This window comes from Mesoplodon densirostris, chromosome 1 (genome assembly GCF_025265405.1).
Source record: "Mesoplodon densirostris isolate mMesDen1 chromosome 1, mMesDen1 primary haplotype, whole genome shotgun sequence".
Taxonomy (NCBI): Eukaryota; Metazoa; Chordata; class Mammalia; order Artiodactyla; family Ziphiidae; genus Mesoplodon; species Mesoplodon densirostris.
Window position 1 is genome coordinate 55,318,569 of NC_082661.1, and position 20,827 is coordinate 55,339,395.

The following is a 20,827-nucleotide window of genomic DNA, read 5'->3' on the forward strand; positions in this document are numbered from 1 at the left end:
TTGTTGACTGAAAAGTACTCATTCTCTGTGGAGTTTTTAACTTCACTCTTTGTCAGTGGATGTATATAAAAGTAGCTGTTCTGTAAACATTTTCTATAATAAGGAGGAGTTAGTACATCCTCCAGGCAGGTGATTTAATTTTTTCTTGAAATCATACACTTTGTGTATCTGCATTCGTTTTAATTTTAAAATGGTGTTTTTATTTATCTTTGAGTAAAATTGGCTTACAGCAAGATTTGCCATGTTTGTCTTTTCATGTAGTTCTCTTCATTCCATTTTGAGTTACTTTGAGAACTATTGGGCGCACACGTTAAAACTTCATATCTGAGCTCTTTGCTCTGTTAATACTAGTATATTGGAAGTTTAGGTTCAGTCTGGTGTCAGTCCAGTACATGGTACATTTTGTAGACTCTACAACCAAAGCCCATGGAATAGAATGAGTTGTTTGGTTTTTTAAAACTATTGCTTTTCATGTTCTTGTAAATCCTAGGATATTTAGGAGAATTTTGTCTTTCTGAAAAGAGTGATTCAGCAGCAGTTGGATATATGTGTGATGGCCACAGATGTTGAGGGGAGGCCATTGGAGTTCCCAGGGCTTGGGCTCACCTTGGGATCCCATCTCAGCCTTTTAATTCAGAATCAAAACTAAGGGACACAGTGCTATTTCATCATCCACTAATGAGGTTTCATTCAGCTGAAGCTGTAGGATCTCTTGTTGGGAAATCATGTTATCTCCTGGCGTGAGTCAGCTTCATCTGAGAGGTTGAGAAGAGTGCTGTCATGGCCTCCCTGGATGATCCAGGGGAGGGAGGACTTCCCTTGGCAATTGGTGCATTATTCTTTATGAGGAAAGGCACATTGAAGCCCAGCATGTTTAAGGGAAAGTGAACAATTTTTATAGAAATTTATGGAGGAGGATTCACTCAACAAATCATGTATTTTGAAGCTGGTCAGGGAAGGTGGGAGTGCCAGCTGAAAACCTGAGACTGTTGAAATGCACTAAGGCCAAGCAGTGACTGGCAGGCGAGATGAGCAAGTGACCATCAGACCCAGGGCTTGGCAGGTTCAGTTAGAATAGAAGAAGGGATTGGTGGGATTGGGAAAAGAAGAAGGGTAAGAATTAAGATGCACACAGGTTACATGAGGGAATGTGGGTGGATACCAGATACTGAATACCAGTAAGAACTGGTATTCAGTTGCTATTTTCCTGTTCTCTTTTTTAAATTAAGCTACAACTTTGGTAATATCCTATTTATATTATAAAATAAAGAACTAGAGGCCAAGGTTTGACTCTTTTGTCATGAATTCATTAATTAAACATAACTGTGCCAGTTACTAGAATGGGACTTTATTCAAGAGTGCTGTCACTGACTGATACAGTTCATTTAAAATTACAGGGAGGGATAAATTGGGAGATTGGAATTGACATATACACACTATTATATATAAAATAGATAACTAATAAGGACCTACTGTATAGCACAGGGAACTCTACTTAATACTCTATAATGATCTATATGGGAAAAGAATCTAAAAAAGAGTGGATATATGTATATGTAAACTGTACAGCAGAAAGTAACTCAGTGTTGTAAATCAACCATACTCCAATTTAAAAAAAATAAAGAGTGTGACAAAGCACAAAAATAAATAAATAAATAAATAAATAAATAAATAAATAAATAAATAAATAAAATTACATAGGAACATTTAGGGGTTTACAGTCTGCTTCCATTGTGAAACAAAATACTATTTGATTCATGTTTTTATTAAATTACTGTATATACAAGCACTTTTTATAAGGTAGTACCTTATTTGTTATCTTACTCATTGTATTAATTTATGCAAAATAGGGTTCCTAATAGGATTGTGGTAAAACTAATAACAAAACAGCTTTTTGGTACCAAAGTTTTTAAATGTAGGCTATATTAAATGTAATCTTTTATGGGCACTGGGTACTTAACTAGTATTCCTTTTACAAATAGTTACTGAGTTCTTTTTATGGGGACTTGTAACATAGCACCAATGGTAAACTTTCAAGTTTTTAATCAAGAAAGGTTGACGGCTTCCCCGGTGGCGCAGTGGTTAAGAATCCGCTTGCCAATGCAGGGGACACAGGTTCAAGCCCTGTTCCGGGAAGATCCCACATGCTGCGGAGCAACTAAGCTCATGCGCCACAATTACTGAGTCTGCGCTCTAGAGCCCGCGAGCCACAACTACTGAAGCCCACGTGCCTAGAGCCCATGCTCCGCAACAAGAGAAGCCACTGCACCACAACGAGAGTAGACCCCACTTGCCGCAACTAGAGAAAAGCCCACGCGCAGCAATGAAGACCCAACACAGCCAAAAATAAATAAATAAATAAATATACTGTTTTAAAAGAAAGGTTGAGAACACAATTCATAAATTTATGTGAGGGTGGAGACTTTTACCTGTTTTGATCATGCTTGACATTTGTTCAAATATTTGACTTTAAGCTAAAGCTACAGTGGTTTTGTACATGCATGAAAGTTTACTCATCAGTAAGTCACTTGTATGCATTTTTTTTTTTTTTTTTTTTTGCTGTACGCGGGCCTCTCACTGCTGTGGCCTCTCCTGCTGCGGAGCACAGGCTCCGGACACACAGGCTCCGCGGCCATGGCTCGCGGGCCCAGCCACTCCGCGGCATGTGGGATCCTCCGGGATCGGGGCACGAACCCGTGTCCCCTGCATCGGCAGGCGGACTCCCAACCACTGCGCCACCAGGGAAGCCCTGTATGCATTTTTTGACTGAGACTTATAGCTGCTGTTTTATATAGATATGGTGTTATTAAAAATCCAGCAACTATTTTTGTTTTTATTTAGTTTTCATTAATTTTGTCCATACAAATAGCTGATTTTTCTGTAGCTTATCTTAGAGTTTACTAATTAACAGTGTATGCTCAGAGCATACATTGCTCAATAAAAAAGAGAAATGGCCCTTGTGGAGATGGCTCTGTAGTTTTAAAGAGAGGCTTAATAATACACTATCTGAAGATAACTTAGTGTGGTGCTGCTGGGACATTTACATACAAGCTAATGTCCTCACTGAATTGGAGACCCCACCGAGTTCCCTAGGGACTAAAAATCCAAATTTGTTTAACCTAAATGCATTACCATGTCCAAATAGAATTCAAGTAGAGCAACTCAAGTACTTTGAAATGGAATTATTGAAATAAATCAATGTGGATTCCATTAGAAGGCAGATTATTGAGGAACAAAGGGATAAATCTAGCTGAGAGTTTATTCTTAACACGTATAATATAAAAAGATTAGAATTGGCATCGCCAGACTTTTTGTCATAGTGTTTATTCTATATATGGGGTTATTTACCTGAAATAATTCCTTTGCAAGTGAGGTTTGAACACTCTTTAAGACTCTTTGAACACTTATTGCCAAGCTACAGTCTAGAAAGCTTGTAACATATATATTCCTGTTGGTAATATGTAAGTCCCTTGACAAATTCAGTATCACCGTGTTATGACCACTTCCTAATTAGATCATGTGCCACTTAACACACCTAGAGCATACTTAGGGCTTGCCTCACTCACCCCACTGCTAAGGTTCCAAGACAGCTAGATAACTTTTATCGTCTCATTTATTTCTCTGTTCTTTTGTAATCTGTGGGTGTGTATGTTTTATTTAGCTTTAGTTAGTATTATTTATCCAGCTCTAGTAGTAGAGTCAGTAGAAATACCTCCCTCAGAGTTGTACAGTTTGTTATATGAGTGTTCCCCGTATTTGTCCAAAAACCCACCTCTCATAGGGTAGGTAGGTCCTACTCAAAAAAAATTTTTTATCACCTTAAAGCTTTTTAACCAATTTACTTTTTAAATCTTTGGTAGAAGTCTAAAGACCATGCTTCTCTAGGTCTTTTTATGCTTGTATTTCAGAGTGTGACTTTTGGATGGCAGTTGACTTTATCATCAGTAATGACACGGAGCTTGCCAAAGTTGGTGTAATCACCTGATTCTTAAACACTTGTGAAATCACACATCCACACCACCTTATAAGGTGGTGTATGATTTGTCACACACATACCCAGAGAAAACACATGAACACCAAGTGAAATTATTTGGTGGACAAAAATTGTTTTTAAATAACTCAAAGGGTTAATCACATCAATACATTTTTATTACATTGAGTATATTTTGTTGTATTAGAAATATGTGAAATGTTTTTTTTCCCCCAAAATATGTTTTTTTGTTTGTTCATTTGTTTGTTTTTTCGGTATGCGGGCCTCTCACTGTTGTGGCCTCTCCTGTTGCGGAGCACAGGCTCCGGACACGCAGGCTCAGCGGCCATGGCTCACGGGCCCATCCGCTCCACAGCATGTGGGATCTTCCCGGACCAGGGCACGAACCCGTGTCCCCTGCATCAGCAGGCGGACTCTCAACCACTGCGTCACCAGGGAAGCCCCCCCCAAAATATGTTTTAAACATCTATCTAGAAGTACAACATTTATCCATAATGGCAACCATTTTCACCCCAGAATAACAGAAAACCACAAGACCTCTTATGTAATCACAGGCATGTAGTTTGTGATTCTGTATAATTTATAAGGGCTTTCCACATTCATTATCTAAGTTTATATCTTAAAATTCTGTCTCAGCTAGACTAGTTTACAAGAGTTATAAAAGGAAATTAAAGCTTGGGGGTGTTAAAACCTCTCCACTCTTACTTAGCTATTTAGGTTTGATTCCTGGCTTTGCCACCTACCCCTGCTCCTTCCACTACAACACACTGACTTTGTAGAAGAATATTAAATAAACTCGGGTTATATTTATTCAAGTTCACCTGTTAACCTTGTTTATGCTTGCTTCAGCTCTAATTATTGAATGTGCGTGCCTTCGAAATGTTCTGGAAAATATATTTCATTAGCATCAAACCACTTACGGTTTATTGTCCATTTGCTAGTTAGCAGTCTTTTCAACTGACCAATGCGCAAAGGGAGCGTTTTGGTCTTAGACATGTAAGTGATTCTAGAATATTATCCTGTTAGTGATGCTCTAGTAATCTTTTTTAAATATGTATAAATTTATTTATTTATTTTTGGCTGTGTTGGGTCTTCGTTGCTGTGCGCAGGCTTTCTCTGGTTGCGGCGAGCGGGGGCTACTCTTTGTTATGGTGCTCGGGCTTCTCATTGCGGTGGCTTCTCTTGTTGAAGAGCATGGGCTCTAGGTGCCTGGGCTTCAGTAGTTTTGGCTCGCAGGCTCTAGAGTGCAGGCTCAGTGGCTGTGGCACACAGGCTTAGTTGCTCCGCGGCATTCTAGTAATCTTAAACCTCCAAGATTTCCTGGCAGTGTGAGTCCTTTCTTACATGTGCCTATGGGCAGCCTTGTCCACATGCTGTCTCGTTTAAGCCGAACCTTCTATTTCTAGTGCTCTTCCCTTCCCTCTTGTGGGTAGATCCCACCTTACCTTCCACAACTCTCCTAAATGCCATTTTCTCAGTAAGTTTTCCTTGTCTTCACTTTGGAAATAAACACTTTAAAAATCTTACAGCACATTTTTTTTTTTTTTTTTTTTTTTTTTTGCGATACGCGGGCCTCTCACTATTGTGGCCTCTCCCGTTGCGGAGCACAGGCTCCAGACGCACAGGCTCAGTGGCCATGGCTCACGGGCCTAGCCGCTCCGCGGCATGTGGGATCTTCCTGGACCGGGGCACGAACCCATGTCCCCTGCATTGGCAGGCAGACTCTCAACCACTGCGCCACCAGGGAAGCCCTTACAGTGCATTTTTGATGTCATTACACTTCCTCTCCACCTCTAATGTTTCTTTACAAACTGTAAAAGCTTTTAAGAGCAGACGCTGATGTATCTTCTGTGTCAGCTGCTTGCATATACACATATTTCCTACTTAATGGCAGCAATCTGTTCCCAAAATCAGATGTTTTGGGGAAAATAATAATGAGGATCCCATTTTCCCATTGTTTAAAAAGAAAAACTATGTAACATGTCATTCTCAAGCCCCTAATCTTCTAAAACCTGTTTAAAATACAGTAAAACACCCATGTCAAAAAACAAGCTATCATGTTAGTATGTAAATGCTTTAAACATTATTCCCTGTCAATAAAAAGTTGAAATGATTAACAGTTTCTTTGTATGCAGTGACACCCCCTTTGAGACTATACACTTTACAAAACATCTACGTTCTGTTCTGATGATCTGCAAATTCTTGGATTCTAACTTGAGATTTTCATCCCTATGTGCCATTTTGTTTAAAATACTGAGTTGAGTTTTGGTGATATAAAGTTTTCCTTTGTCAATGTTGCCTGAAAATATTGAAAGATGTTACATGTTGTGTAGAGTTTGGATATTAACCAAAGAGTGTTCTCTCAGGGAGACATTCTGTGAGGTAAGCTTATATTGCTTTATCGATAATTTTCTTTTGATGCTCTTCTGCTCTTTGAATAATCAAAACATGATGTGATTGAGTAATAACCTGAAGATTTTTTGTTGAAGGAAGGTACTATGATGAGCTAAATGAAACTTTGAATTTTTAAATATTCGTCTTTCTGTAGCATTGGTCATTAAAGATCAAACCTTATTTCTGGTTTATTTAGTGGGTTGTAACTGACTGTTTAGTGAAAGTTAATGCTAATCTTACTATTTGAATTGTACTTGGCCAGTAGTATAAGTTAAATACTGTTTATTTCTTAACAGGTAGTCGTGTCAACTAACATTGCCGAGACATCTTTGACAATAGATGGTGTGGTATTTGTGATTGATCCTGGATTTGCGAAACAAAAGGTACATATTTTGTACTACTTTAGTACTTTATAAATTAGTATTAGTTTAACAGTACTTATTGCTTACTCATTTAATGGCTGAAATTTACTTTTTAGAATTATTTTCCAGTTTGTGTTTCATTTTCAGACTTCTGAGATTTGAACCCTTTGTGTTCTAGCTGGCTTTCACATACTAAGCCCATGTTTAATATTTAACCCTAGACTTCTTTTCGGTTGCATTGGTTTCTTTGTAGTGATGGTGAGTGTTTTGTATGTGAGTGTATGGTTCATGTAAGGAGTATGGTGGTAGTAATAAATACAGGATTGATTATCGTAACCTGCATATCAGTCACTCCCCAACTAAATTAGAGTTTCTATGTGCCAGGCACAGTACTTGAAAAAAAAGTACTATGTTAACCTCTAGTTTAACAGTACTGAATACCAAGCACTTTTACCAAATGAAGTGACTACTCAGTAAATAAATAAATCTATGTTTTATAATTTAAAGATCTTTGATTGCATTTGATTAATTTTATAAGTATAATTGGGAAAATTCATGAATTCATTGTACATAGTATTCATGTTTTTGATAGAAAACTGTCCTTTAAACTGGCAGCATATAACTGACTTCTTCTGGACTAAGTTCAAAATAGTTTTCTTAATGTCCAAGGTGTTGAAATTGACAAGTTCTTTTCAGGCAGAAACCTTCAGCACAGTCTACTATATAAGAGTAAGGTAAAGCTGAAATTATTTTAAATTAGGAAGAGTAAAGATGATATAAGCTATCTGTCTGTTAGATAAGAGCCTTTTCACGTTAGCTTGGGTCTCTCAGAATGCTGGAGTCAGAATACCTGAAAGAAAGTTAAGGAGTAAAGGCGATGAATTTTTTCTGTCCCAGCATGGTTTATGGTGGTCATCAGTACTACTTTGTTTATTTTCGGGTTAGCTGTGGGCTTTGGATACTTCTGTTAGATCACAGTTTTGTGTTTAACTGAAGGAAGAATCATTCTTAATGTTATTTCCATTCCAATAGGTATATAATCCTCGAATCAGAGTCGAGTCCCTTTTAGTGACAGCCATTAGTAAAGCTTCAGCCCAGCAAAGGGCTGGTCGAGCTGGACGAACCAGACCTGGGAAGTGCTTCAGACTTTATACAGAGAAAGCTTACAAAACAGAAATGCAGGTAAGGGTTTTACTGTGTCCTTCCTAGTGTATGTGGAAGGTTAAGTTGAATTTGTTACCAGGAGAAAATTACTTCATTTACTTTATCTTGCCTTTTGGCACTATAATCTCTTTAGTTTTTCCGAGATTTATGGTGTAGTCTACCAATACAAATCTTTGTTACAGTTCTAAGTCGAGGTGGGCAGCAGCAGTAACGCTTTGAACCCTATAAAGATAGTTCATGGAAAGTGTCTGATTCCCTTTGAGTCTTTTTAGTCCACAAGTGTTTTTCTCTTCTCTTTAGTCAGTGGTTTAGAAGAAATGCCAAAAGTTAATGGCTAAGGGGGCAGAGAACAGGTACGTTTTGCTTTTTGGAGCAAGAGGATTAAGGAATATTTAACAGAACAAATGTTTTTGTACTCTTCTAGGATAACACCTATCCTGAGATTTTGCGTTCTAATTTAGGATCAGTTGTATTACAGTTGAAGAAACTTGGTATTGATGATTTGGTGCATTTTGATTTTATGGATCCGCCAGGTATGAATTCTCAAAGCATATTTTATCAAACCTTTTAACCAAAATTGACTCTTTCTCTGCATCCTATTCAGTATATATATTAAATACACTTTACCTGTTTCTTACAGTGCATCAAGATAAATTTTGTGTGTTAGCATTAAAACTAAAAGAGTGACAAAAGAGCAAATTCTTTTTTTTCCCCTTCAGAATAGCTTAATTATTCTGGGAGTTATTGACAGGGCATGAAAATGTGAAAATTTTCCCAGGTTTTTTTGGGAAGAAAAATAGTTTGATAAACACATTGTTGAGTTAACAGTTATTTAATGTACTTAGGAAGATGACAGTTTTACTATTATACAGGAAAGTTTTGCAATTTTATATGATTCATAGTTTGCTAGATCTCTGTAATTGAATTTGATGACAGTTTGAGTTTCGAGTCTGGTCCACTGTAGAATGAAAAATGAGAATGCTTATAATAATTTGTACTATGTAATGTTTTTGCTTGTCTGTTATATTGCCTTTTCCTCCTAGCTCCTGAAACTCTGATGAGAGCCCTAGAACTTTTGAATTATCTGGCTGCTTTAAACGATGATGGAGATCTGACTGAATTGGGATCCATGATGGCTGAGTTTCCTCTAGATCCACAGCTCGCTAAAATGGTTATTGCAAGTTGTGACTACAACTGTTCTAATGAGGTCCTATCTATTACTGCTATGTTGTCAGGTAATAGAGGGAAAGGAACTAAAAAAAGCCCAGCTCTTCAAAGTTTGGGTGGACGTCACTTTTGGTTTTGTTTTTTAATACTTAGTATGATAGTGGATTTTATAGGTGGTTTTAAGGGACTCATTTTGTTTCCTAAATATCTTGTAAAGTAGCTTCATAATGACATAGTATTTACAAAAGTAAATTAAGTCATTGTGCACACAGTATAGTAAAAACATGGGCTCTCTTGAGTGCAAATAAAAATCTCAATAAGAGAAGAATAAGTCTGAAGACATTATAACTGAGTTCTTTGGTAGGTCCATCAGTTTTGCAGTTTATTGCTGAAAGTACCAGAAGAACTTTGTTCTAGTAGCTGGCACTATTAAGTGAGCCTGAGACAAAGCAAACTGTCATTTAAAGAGTGAGCTTTTTTCTACATGTATAAATCGTACTGCAGTGGCGATCAAACATTTACTTCAAACTTAGTATCAAATAAATAGAAGTAGTAATATATAATTCTAGATTTAAAATCTAACCTGATGGTAATTCTTTTACAATGGCAGGAAAACACTTGATAAAATAAATATGTCTAATAGATAAAATTGCTTATTTAAAAAATTAGAACATTAAGCTGAACAAATACTATTGTTTTTAATAGCAGTAACACTTAATTCACAAATAAATAGTAACTTGGAAATTAGATTTTCCAAAAAAAAGAGAAATATTGTTAACATACAAATATACACTGGTTCTTGCAGCGAAAAATAGAAAACGTATTAAGTTTTTACTATCAAAGTACTCTAATACTAGTTTCAGTACTGGGGAAAATTGACTTCCAGTCATAGAGTGGTTTATTGGTATTATTTATAATTAAATGCCTCAAATAATTCAAAATCTTAAATGTAGTTAAAGGAGGAAATTTTTTAAATTTCTAAATATAAAAATTTTGGCTTAGTTTAGATGTATATTTTAATGGTGTGAATTTTTAATTTAAGAACTAGCTAAAATGTTTTTTTTGCAGAGTTATGATTGATCAGACTCAGAGCAGATGGGCAGGGCAGTATCGAATCATTTTAATGAAATTGTAGTCTCTTGCGGAGGTGGTGGTAGGTTGTTGTCTGCCTTTTCTTATATGTTGTTTTTGCTAGATTCTCCCAGTTGTAGTTAACCCAACATTTTAGTTTTTAGAGAAAGTGTGGGGCAAGAGTTTAACAGATTGTGTATTTGTTATCTGCCCAGTTTTTATTTTTCTAGGTTCTCTTATCAGGCATACTATACAGTTACCATTGTTTGAGTTTAGAAAATTAGCCCTTTAAAAAAATTGGTCATTATGATGCAGTTGAGATCTTCCAACTACATCTCTTATTTGTAATAGTTCTACAAAACGTAGGGTTTACTGGTCATCTTTAGCACATCAAGAGAGTGAACATTTATGTGCAGCGGTTATTAAGCATGGCATTTGTGGGGGAAAATGTTAAAGCGTGAGGAAGAAGTCATGGAACTGAAACCGTTTGCTGAGCTTGTAATGCTTTGTTTTCCATTTAAAGAGTTTCTGAAGTTTTCGGGTCCTGATATAAATAGTACAAATCAGGGGCCTTATGGAGTGCTTCTTATACCCAATATTTAACTCTGGTAGCTAGTTCACATCAACTTTCACAGCTATGAGAGGTTTCTGTACTTTTATTTATTACCTTGCTTCAGTTACATTAAGCAAGACTTAGTATTTACTGTGATTATGTGTCATTGTCTCTCTTTGGCTTCTTTGGAATCATTTTAAAGGGGAAACTGTATGGCAAAGAGTAATTGATACTGTATTTGATCTCACTGTCGATTATTCCCATTATCTTCTATCTGAACTGATAATTTTAATTTTTTTTTATTGACAAAGTTTTAAGAGCTTTAAAAATGTGTTCACAAAGTCCCAAGTTGTTAAGTCTTTTTATTTTCATACTGCTTTTATGACTATGGAATTACTAAAGTGAATTAAGGAAAGTTGTATTTCAAAAAATATAGTACACGCTTTGTATGTAACAACTTAAAGTTTTATGTGAATTAATATTGAGGCTCTAAACAAATACTGTAGTTATATATTTTGATGACCCTTGAAATAATGACCGTTTCAGACTAATTGTCAACTTTTAAAATATTGGATTCTGCTTTTATATTGAAGTCTTCAAATACAGTTTAAAAAAAGAACTTGGGACTTTATTTTCTAATCTTTTTCTTAAAATGCTGGAAAACTAGGCCGAATATTCCCAGCCTTTTTGAATTTTCTTAATTCAGAGGCGGTTTAACCTTCCACCACTACTGCTATCATCAAAACCCAAGATTTCATGATATTTTTTATGTTTACATATGCTTCTGCTCACCAGTGCTAATAGTGATACCCACCAGTTGGTAATAGCCACAGCACTAGGGAAGAATTATAATAGAAATGTGGCAGTACACTGGTTGGAAAGTTGTTTTTAGCTCTGCAGTGGGCAAGTATAGCTTCATCACTTTCATAACCATTCAGCGGATTCAATGGATGGCCTTTTAAAAAATTATATTTAGCTAAAAGGCTATTAACACCGTAATTCTGGCTATTGGTAGAGCTATCGGCACTGGTTTTTGAAATAAGTTAGCTTTCTAGTATCTTGATGGCCTTCAGAATAGCTGTTTTGATGCCTACTTTTAGATCTAGTTAAAAATAATCAGGTACTCTGTAGCTTTGAAACCCTCTTGTCTTACAGATGTGGTTAGGTGTTGATGTACCAAATCAAGGTAGTAAACAGTCCAAGATGCAGTTGGAGGCCATCCTGCCCTGCCCTATGCTCTGTGAACTGACCTAGCTAGGCCTTGTTCCTCTATCTGTGAATGCGTGACTCATCGATATGGGCGTTTGTGTTGGGCCCATACCAACCTTGTTTAGTCCCACAGTGTTTTGTTCGCCCCACGGAGGCCAAGAAAGCCGCAGATGAGGCCAAGATGAGATTTGCCCACATAGATGGAGATCATCTGACACTGCTGAATGTCTACCACGCTTTTAAACAAAGTAAGTATAAATTAGATTGAATGCACTCTTTTGTCTAAATGTCACTTGCAGCATATAAGATGTTTCTTCATCTCACTTTCGTTTATTATCCATGACAACTTTACATTAGAAACCCAGAGATCCTTTAGAAAAAAACACATGACTGGCATTTAAAATAGAAATTGCCCATCTTTTCCAGAGTTGTTTACTTTTTTTTTTTTTTTTTTGCGGTACGTGGGCCTCTCACTGTTGTGGCCTCTCCTGTTGTGGAGCACAGGCTCCGGACACGCAGGCTCAGCGGCCATGGCTCACGGGCCTAGCCGCTCTGCGGCATGTGGGACCTTCCTGGACCGGGACACGAACCCATGTCCCCTGCATCGGCAGGCGAACTGTCAACCACTGCGCCACCAGGGAAGCCCCCAGAGTTGTTTACTTTTATAACCAGGGGAAAAGCACTGGAAAGCTGGAAAATACAGAGGAATAAAGATAAAATACTTGTATAAAATTTACCATGAACATACAGATTTTGATATACTTTTGTTTTAATTTTGCATTTTTTGTGAATGGTTTTGTATTATAGAATTATCACTGTCTAATATTTTTACTAATAGCTCTTACAAAAGAGTAAACTAACAAAATAGAAATACAGGCTATAAATGTGAATGACCATTCTCAGGCTATAAGTGGTCCATAAATATGAGGGGGAAATTCAACTCTACTTGTAGTTCAGTAAATGCATTGTTATTGAGAGGTGCCATTTTCTCACCTATAAAATTGGCAAAGGTTAAAGAAAAGTAGTCTTTAGTTGTGTAGGAGTGGGTTTAGTGGAGCAGTCTTACAGCAGACCTGGGAATATAAATTTATGTTATGTTTATGAAAAGCAGTAGATTTTATGTTACCAGGAACCTTAACAAACTCAAACCCTTTGACCCAGAGGTAATCTGTGAGATTTTCTTTTAGCATTCTGTGGACAGAGATATGTTTCAAGTTTTTTATCCCACAGTTATCTATCATAGTAAAGGAAAATGGAAACTACCTTAATGCCCACCAGTAGAAAGATGGTTCAGTGATTTATGCTATAGCAATGTGATGAAATATTGTTCTAGCTTTATATTATGTTTTCAGAGAATATTTAGCAACATGAAAAACATTTTCCAGTTATTTGAAAACAAGGAAACATAGTGGTAATAATACAGTTATTGCCAGATGCTTTTGTTGGAATGCACTATTTATAAAAATTAAATGAGAGGAAAATGTAAAGGGAAAAAATGTGGAAACAATTGCAATAGATTCTGAAAGTATTTGATTTCTACATATCGGTAGGTTAACCTGTTGGGTGATACGTTATCAGAGACTGATAGCCCTACATCACCCTTTTCCAGGAATGTGGTGTCTTCAATCACTCTGAAAGTTTGTGGTTTCTGCTGATAAGAATTTAGTTTCCTAATTTATTATATAGACATTCAAATTTTGCACTCCTTGTTTTGTTTGACTCTCATTTTTATTTCTCAAAAAATCCTATTTATACTCTTAAAATAGTCTGTTGACTTTGGCACATCTCTTTGGGGATAGGGGTGAATTTATTCATTCAGGGTCCAGAAGTGCTAGAGGGCCAGTATGAGGAACAAGGACCTTAGCAGCCAAATTGCACATCTGTGTCTTACACACGAACTCTGATATGAGTTGATAGAATTGATGAATATCAGATAAGGAAAAGGTAGAGTCCTTCTCTTCCTGGATCTAACAAATTTGGGGCAGATAAGGGAGGTAAGTGAAAAGTAATTGAGAAACAGATGAAGGCCAATACATAGTTTACTTCAGAAAATTAATTTTATCCTTCTTGTGTCCAAAGTATTGGTAATGCATAATGTTAAAGCCTTTATTCCCAATGGGATAGGTCAATTCAAGAAATACACTATATTCCTGTTGTGGTGCGAACTGTATCACATGCTAGTTGATAACTGTGTGACCACCAGACATGTAACTTATTAACAGATTGTGATAACTGCCTTGAGAAGGAGCAGATTCACACCCATCTTGGTTCTCAGAATCCCTTGACGTTATTAAGGTACTGTTTTTAAGTGGAAATGAAAAGATTTCTGTAGGAGCAGCATGGTTTTTTAACCCTATTTCTCTCATAGGACATTTTAATTCTTTAAAAATTAGGTTGTGTTATTTTGTCATTTAAGCTTTTTTTTTTTTTTTTGCGGTATGCGGGCCTCTCACTGTTGTGGCCTCTCCTGTTGCGGAGCACAGGCTCCGGATGCGCAGGCTCAGCGGCCATGGCTCACGGGCCCAGCCGCTCCGCGGCATATGGGATCCTCCCAGACCGGGGCACGAACCCATATCCCCTGCATTGATTGGCAGGCGGACTCTCAACCACTGCGCCACCAGGGAGGCCCTGTCATTTAAGCTTTTGATGATAACTAGCACAGCATTGTATTTGGATTTCATAATTCGGTTTGAAAATGAAATTTAAGATTTATAGTGGAATTGTGTGTTTTCATTTTTGCGTATAAATGTAACATTACAGTATCAGAGGAGTTTTAAGATTTAAATGATAAAATTGCTAAAGAATGCTTGTGCTTTATACACATATTTGGTAGTTGGGAGCTTTCTAGGAAAATATTGAACAGTAGGTACCTATAAAAGCTTTATCCTACCCATTCTAAGCAGAGGGAGTGTCATGAAGTAGAATGGGAGCATCTACTCACTCAATAGATAATCCTTTTCTACTAAATGCTTCTCACTGCCATAGGGATGGTAAGCTGTTGGTTAGTTTTAGACCTTTTCCTCGATACGCTTTTCTTAATAAGGTCAAAGGAAACAGAATGACTGGACATTTAGCCTTTAATCACTGCCACCTTTTCAAATAAGGAGAGCTATTCTAAAAATAACATCAAACTTTGATCTCCACATAATATTTGGACATTTCATATCCATTTATTGAATTTGGGGTGTTTTAACTATTTTTTAAGTGACGCTGTGTTGTATTTGAAACATTGTGTATTTGCAAACTAGCAAATATTAGCAAATATTTCAGATATTAGTCAAGAGGATCTATTTCATTAAAGACAATGATTGATTACATAGTAAAGATAAATCAGTCTTCATACTATTTGTTTTAACACTTGGGAAACAGAACTAGATTTAAGTTATTTTGCAGTGCCTTAACTTCTCTGTGTTTGTGTGTGTCTGTGCTAATGGTTTGGCTTTAGATCTTAAGAGTAGTTTCACTGTGAGAAATATATAGCTAGAATTATTTTAATAAAATGTTCCCATGTTTAGATTTTATTCCTCCCATTTATCAAACTATTTCTCAAAAATTTAGAGACATAGTAAAACCATCAGATACTATTTGTTTATCTTGACAACTTAAAATTCCTGTTCTGTTACTCTTTAGTGTATGAATTCTGTGAAAAGTTTAGCACGTCAGAAACACTACACTCCAGATCAGAGTCAGCAAATGAACAACCCTTTTAAGAAGTCCCCCTTTTTATTGTCTGTTTCGACGTTACCTTTCATTAAACACATACTTTCTTTGTTTCATCTCTGAAGATACTCAGTGCTTTGCTTTAAATGTCAGTATGTTCAGTTGGATACCTTTTATTTCTCATTCCAGATGGGTTAATTAATGGACATTTTAACATGTCAGTTCTTCAATTTAAAGGTCATTTACTACCCCATCTATCCACCTACCCTGTTTCTGAAATGTGGCTGCATTTTGTAATGGATAAACATTTATTAATATACCTGTTGTTCCGCTGACAAACTATTAAGAATATATATATTACAATTAGTAGAATCCTAGAACCAAGGAGGAAGGACTATGCCAAAGATTACATCACATAGCTGGAAAAGGATCATCATAGTTGTAATTTTTTAAGGACCCCCCCATTTCAGAATAACCCTCTTAGATTTATTTATCTAAGGGCCTCTGAAATAAATAATGCAGTTTTCCATTGTGACTGTCTTTGAGACATAAAGATGACACTGTGTGATATTTTACATGATGCTACAGTTTGAGCTCTTATATGAGCATCTCTAGGTTAGTTGGAAGGATTAATCAATGGAGAAAGATCCCTTTGATAATAAACAAAATACATGTAGTGAAATTACTTTAAGTGCTTTGATATAAGCTTTGTTTATTAAACATAAGAATGAGTGTTCCAGACATCCTTGTAAACTATGTTACTTGTATTTTAAACCACTAAGAGGTACATGGGTCACAGTAAAACTTCTAAACACTAAGTTTGGGGTGCACACAATAGTCACTTGAAGTTCATTTTTATAACTTTTAAATTGTATTTGATAGTCTTAATCTAAGCTTGTTTTTTCTTTGAAAATGAGAAAGACATGGCATTTTTCCAAATTTTCTCAACCCACCCCTGTCAGACTATGGAAAACAATCAGGTGGATGTTTATGGGTAAATAACTCAGTACAATTAAAATAGTTTACCCAAAAACCATTGTTTTGTCATTCAATAGCCAGAAACCTTAGTGCTATTTCTAATTTTGAACTTTACTCCAGATTTTTAGGAAAGTTGATAACGTTGTGATTAATTTATAAAAATGATGTGGGTTATTCCCTTTTGGATTATTTAGCTTACTGTTTATAGTGATTTCCGTTTTTAATTAGATAATATACCTGTTTGGGTGATTCATGTCCCCTTTTATTTTCCCTCCCTCCAACTTTGTAGATCATGAATCGGTTCAGTGGTGTTATGACAACTTCATTAACTACAGGTCCCTGATGTCAGCAGACAATGTACGCCAGCAGCTATCGAGAATTATGGACAGATTTAATTTGCCTCGTCGAAGTACTGACTTTACAAGCAGGGACTATTATATTAATATAAGAAAAGCTTTGGTTACTGGGTATTTTATGCAGGTATGTGGATAATACAGAAGTGCATAATTAAATGTTTACATAATGTTTGTTTTCTATAGCAGCCCTTGGAATCCACGTAAACACAAAAATTCAGTTAAAGAATGCCTATAAATACTGATCTTAAATTTTATGTCCAAATTCGTGAATGAACTGATATACTGAGAAGTTTTTACGTGTCTAAATTAATTCACTAAATGGCATAATTAGTGATCCAGTTATATAGAATTCAATTTTAGAATTACTTTTTTATTAATGGAGTCTTTAAGACACTTGGTGCTGGGAAAGCCAGGCGTGTCTTGATTTAAGTAATAGAGATGAAAAATAATTTAAAACGTTTCATTTAGCTTTGTGTTTTATATTGGAGGCTGAAGTAAAACTTGTCAGGTAAATCTAGTGAGTATTTATTTTAAGGGACTTAAAACAGATTATGTTTTTAAAAATGCAAAGTGTTTCTATGAAAACAAGTCAGTCCCTTACTTGGGATGGGATTGGTTTTAGTTATCTCTTATATATCCCACTTGTTTTTTTTCATTGTCTCCTTTGGCTCTGTCTTTTAAGCAAGATGTGGCCTGCCTTAAGGCCAGATGAGCTCAATAAATAAAATGGACTTAAATGCACTGAGTCAGAATGAAAGTAGATTGACTCATTGTATTTGAAATCAAAGCAACAGAATGTTTACTGTGGCATCTTATAAGATCTTATTAGAGTTAGGATTTTCATGCCTTGCTCTATTACTCAAGCGTTACGGATTTCTAGAAATAGGGCATGCAGTGTAGTACCTGGCACCTAGTAGGTGCTTAGTAAATATTTATTGAATAAAATTGAGTTTATTTTCTATTATGTATTATTCATTTCTATTATTCACACATATTCTTTATATTACTAGAGTTCTACAGTTGGAAAGGGCTGTCTTCATCTGCTTTGGTATTTGTTAAATGTTAGATGAGTGCCACCAATTGCTGTGTTTGATTGTAGATAATGAATCTTTTAGTAATTGTTCAGCTACCACAAAGTTGTCACCTGGCGTTAAGAACCTGCTCTAGATAGTCTAAGGCAGGAAAGGCCAAATAGTATATATTAGGCTTTGTGGGCCCATTAGGTCCCTATTAAAACTATTCAACTCTGCCTGCCCTTGTAGCACAAAAGCAGCCTTGGACAAATGGGAATGCCTGTGTTCCAATAAAACTTCACTGAAATGTAAATTTCATGTGATTTCCACTCCATTGTCACCAAATGTTTCTCTTGTGATTTTTTTTCCCCTAATCATTTAAAGATGTATAAAGTATTCTTAGCTGACAGGCCTTACAAACATAGGCAGTGAGTTGGATTTGACCTGCTGTAGTTGGCCGATTCCTGCTTTTATTAGGCAGTGGTAAATAAATATATAGCCATCAGATAAAAAGCAAAAGGTGAGGCTTGCTTGTCCCTAATTATATAGGTAGCTTTACACCACTTTTGTTCTGTAACTAGCACATCAGAAGTATTGTATTAATTTACTGGGTTTTGGTTTCAGGTGGCACATTTAGAACGAACAGGGCATTACTTAACTGTGAAAGATAACCAGGTGGTTCAGTTGCATCCCTCTACTGTTCTTGACCACAAGCCTGAATGGGTGCTTTATAATGAGTTTGTTCTTACAACAAAGAATTACATCCGGACGTGTACAGATATCAAGCCTGAATGGTAAGCTCAGCACCTTTCGTTCTAAAAGTTTTCGTTACCGTTTGCTCAGAATGGAATCTGAAAGGAGTCTTGTTTTTCGTTTCACTCTGGGGAATTTGGTGTTTTCATCAATAAGGTATATAGTCCAGTGTATAGTTATGGAGCTTTGACCTGATGGTATGGTTACCTCTTAAAATCTTTGCTTTGATAAGAGGACGGTGAGATTGTTGGTACGGACATGGGCAGGATTTGGAGCCAAATATAAAGTTACAGTTAACTGATATCAAGAGTGTCTTTAGAGCCCTTCTCTTGCTGTTGTGATTAACTCAAGTCTCCTGGTTCCAGAAGTCAGTCAGTCTTTATATTTTCTCTGTCCCACTATAATTAGCTCTCAACCATTATTTATTTATATGTTGGTGCTTTGGGAGCTAAGCAAGCATTAAAAACTATACCTCTTTGTATCATTGAATATTTGATTCACAAAATGTAATCAGAACTGACTTATTTTAAGCAAAAGTACCCACCCATTTCAGTAGCTCACTACCTCACTCCCTCTTGTGTCCTTTTTTTTTTTTTTTTTTTTTCCTTTTTTGCCAGAATCTATTCTGTAACTTAAGATAGGAAACGTCAGCCAAGAATGGTGGGACTGAAGCGCTCATTTTAGTTGATGTCACTTGCTATATACTTTGAGGCTTCTTTCCTACACTGATTTATGACTTTTGACACTTAAATTGTGTAAGACATTATCATTTTATCTTAAATGCTTTGTTGAGAAAAAATTGTATGGCTAAATGTTAGAAAAGATTCAGTCAAGTGTATTGTTTGGGGTATAGAGTTATATTTATGGTTATTAGAACTTTGAAAATGAGAAGATCCAGTCATTTGAATACCAGGATGTTTCTTGTATAGAACCTTCAGTACTCTAACCTTAGAGAGGTTGGTCAAAACAGTGTTCTAGAGTGAAGAAATGAATGACCTTATGTTAATATCTTTGTATTAATGTAAAGAAAGAATTTTCTATAAGAATTTATCTTTTTTTTAAGTTTATGGAAAGTCCACCATCAGAAAATTTACAGCTTATTAGAAACATGCATATCAAAAGTGGTGTTTATAAGGATTAGGCACTTGTAATTTTAACATTGATTTGGATTTGTAGGTTTGCCTTTCTTTATCAGTATATTAATGAGTAATGCCTATCCCATTAGCAACTCCAGTACTTTAATTGTTAATTTGGTAATTTTTTCCCCCCCTTCTGGACAGGTTGGTGAAAATTGCCCCTCAATATTATGACATGAGCAATTTCCCACAGTGTGAAGCAAAGAGACAGTTGGACCGCATCATTGCCAAACTGCAATCCAAGGAATATTCACAGTACTGAATTCAATGCTTAGAACTGAAGTTATTCAGAGGACAGCTTTAAAAGATGAATGAATTCAAAAGTTCAAGTTGTGCTCTTCACGTTGGTTCAATAATGGCCTTTATTTGAAAGCTTTTTAATTTTTCTTTACAGTAAATATTCCATTCTGATTTCATAAATTAAACATTTATGCCTCCCTTTTGTGTTGACACTGTAGCTCATACTGGAAAAGTCGATCAATGTTTTGCAGTTTATTGAAAGTAGTTCTATATATAACAATGTTATAAGCATTTCTTTAGAAATGGTTGAAAATGCTTCTAAAATGTGATTATCGACCATGGTATGCATGATCGTTGTAATTGTTGACATTCCTTTTAGAAGTTGTGAAATGTTACAACTTGTGCTTATGTAGACACAATCTTCTGTCTCAGTACAGAGGCACTGACTTCAATAAAGTCTATTTATACTAATTTTGGCCACAGCACTTTGATATTTTTGTTCTAGTCTCTTTAAGTATGGCTTCTTCTCTTCCCCAGTGTGGGACTTTTTTTTTCTCTCCTTAAACTGTAAGTGTACTATGATTACATATTCAGCATCTTTCCACAGGGTTGCTCTTTAAAGTAGTCGTTACAGCAATGTTTTAAAGAACATAGCTTAGCACTTTGTTAGGTCAGGATGTGATCTAATGGGATAAAGTATGTAGTTTTTGCTCAGAAATGGATCCCCAAAGACAGAATAATAAAAGGATAGTTTTCTCTTCATCTTAAAGTTCGTTCCAT

The 20,827-nt window shown here is 36.0% G+C and overlaps 1 protein-coding gene across 1 annotated transcript in view; it reads left to right on the top strand.

The window, feature by feature from the left end:
- DHX15 (DEAH-box helicase 15) overlaps positions 1-20,518 on the top strand; it is a 52,638-nt gene extending 32,120 nt beyond the window's left edge. The window contains exons 7-14 of the mRNA XM_060103581.1: positions 6,682-6,768; positions 7,780-7,929; positions 8,336-8,444; positions 8,955-9,146; positions 12,037-12,159; positions 16,839-17,029; positions 18,543-18,712; positions 19,952-20,518. Coding sequence (XP_059959564.1) covers positions 6,682-6,768; positions 7,780-7,929; positions 8,336-8,444; positions 8,955-9,146; positions 12,037-12,159; positions 16,839-17,029; positions 18,543-18,712; positions 19,952-20,069 — 1,140 coding nt within the window. The 3' untranslated portion in view covers positions 20,070-20,518. The remainder of the gene's footprint in view (positions 1-6,681; positions 6,769-7,779; positions 7,930-8,335; positions 8,445-8,954; positions 9,147-12,036; positions 12,160-16,838; positions 17,030-18,542; positions 18,713-19,951) is intronic.
- The last annotated feature ends 309 nt before the right edge of the window (positions 20,519-20,827 follow it).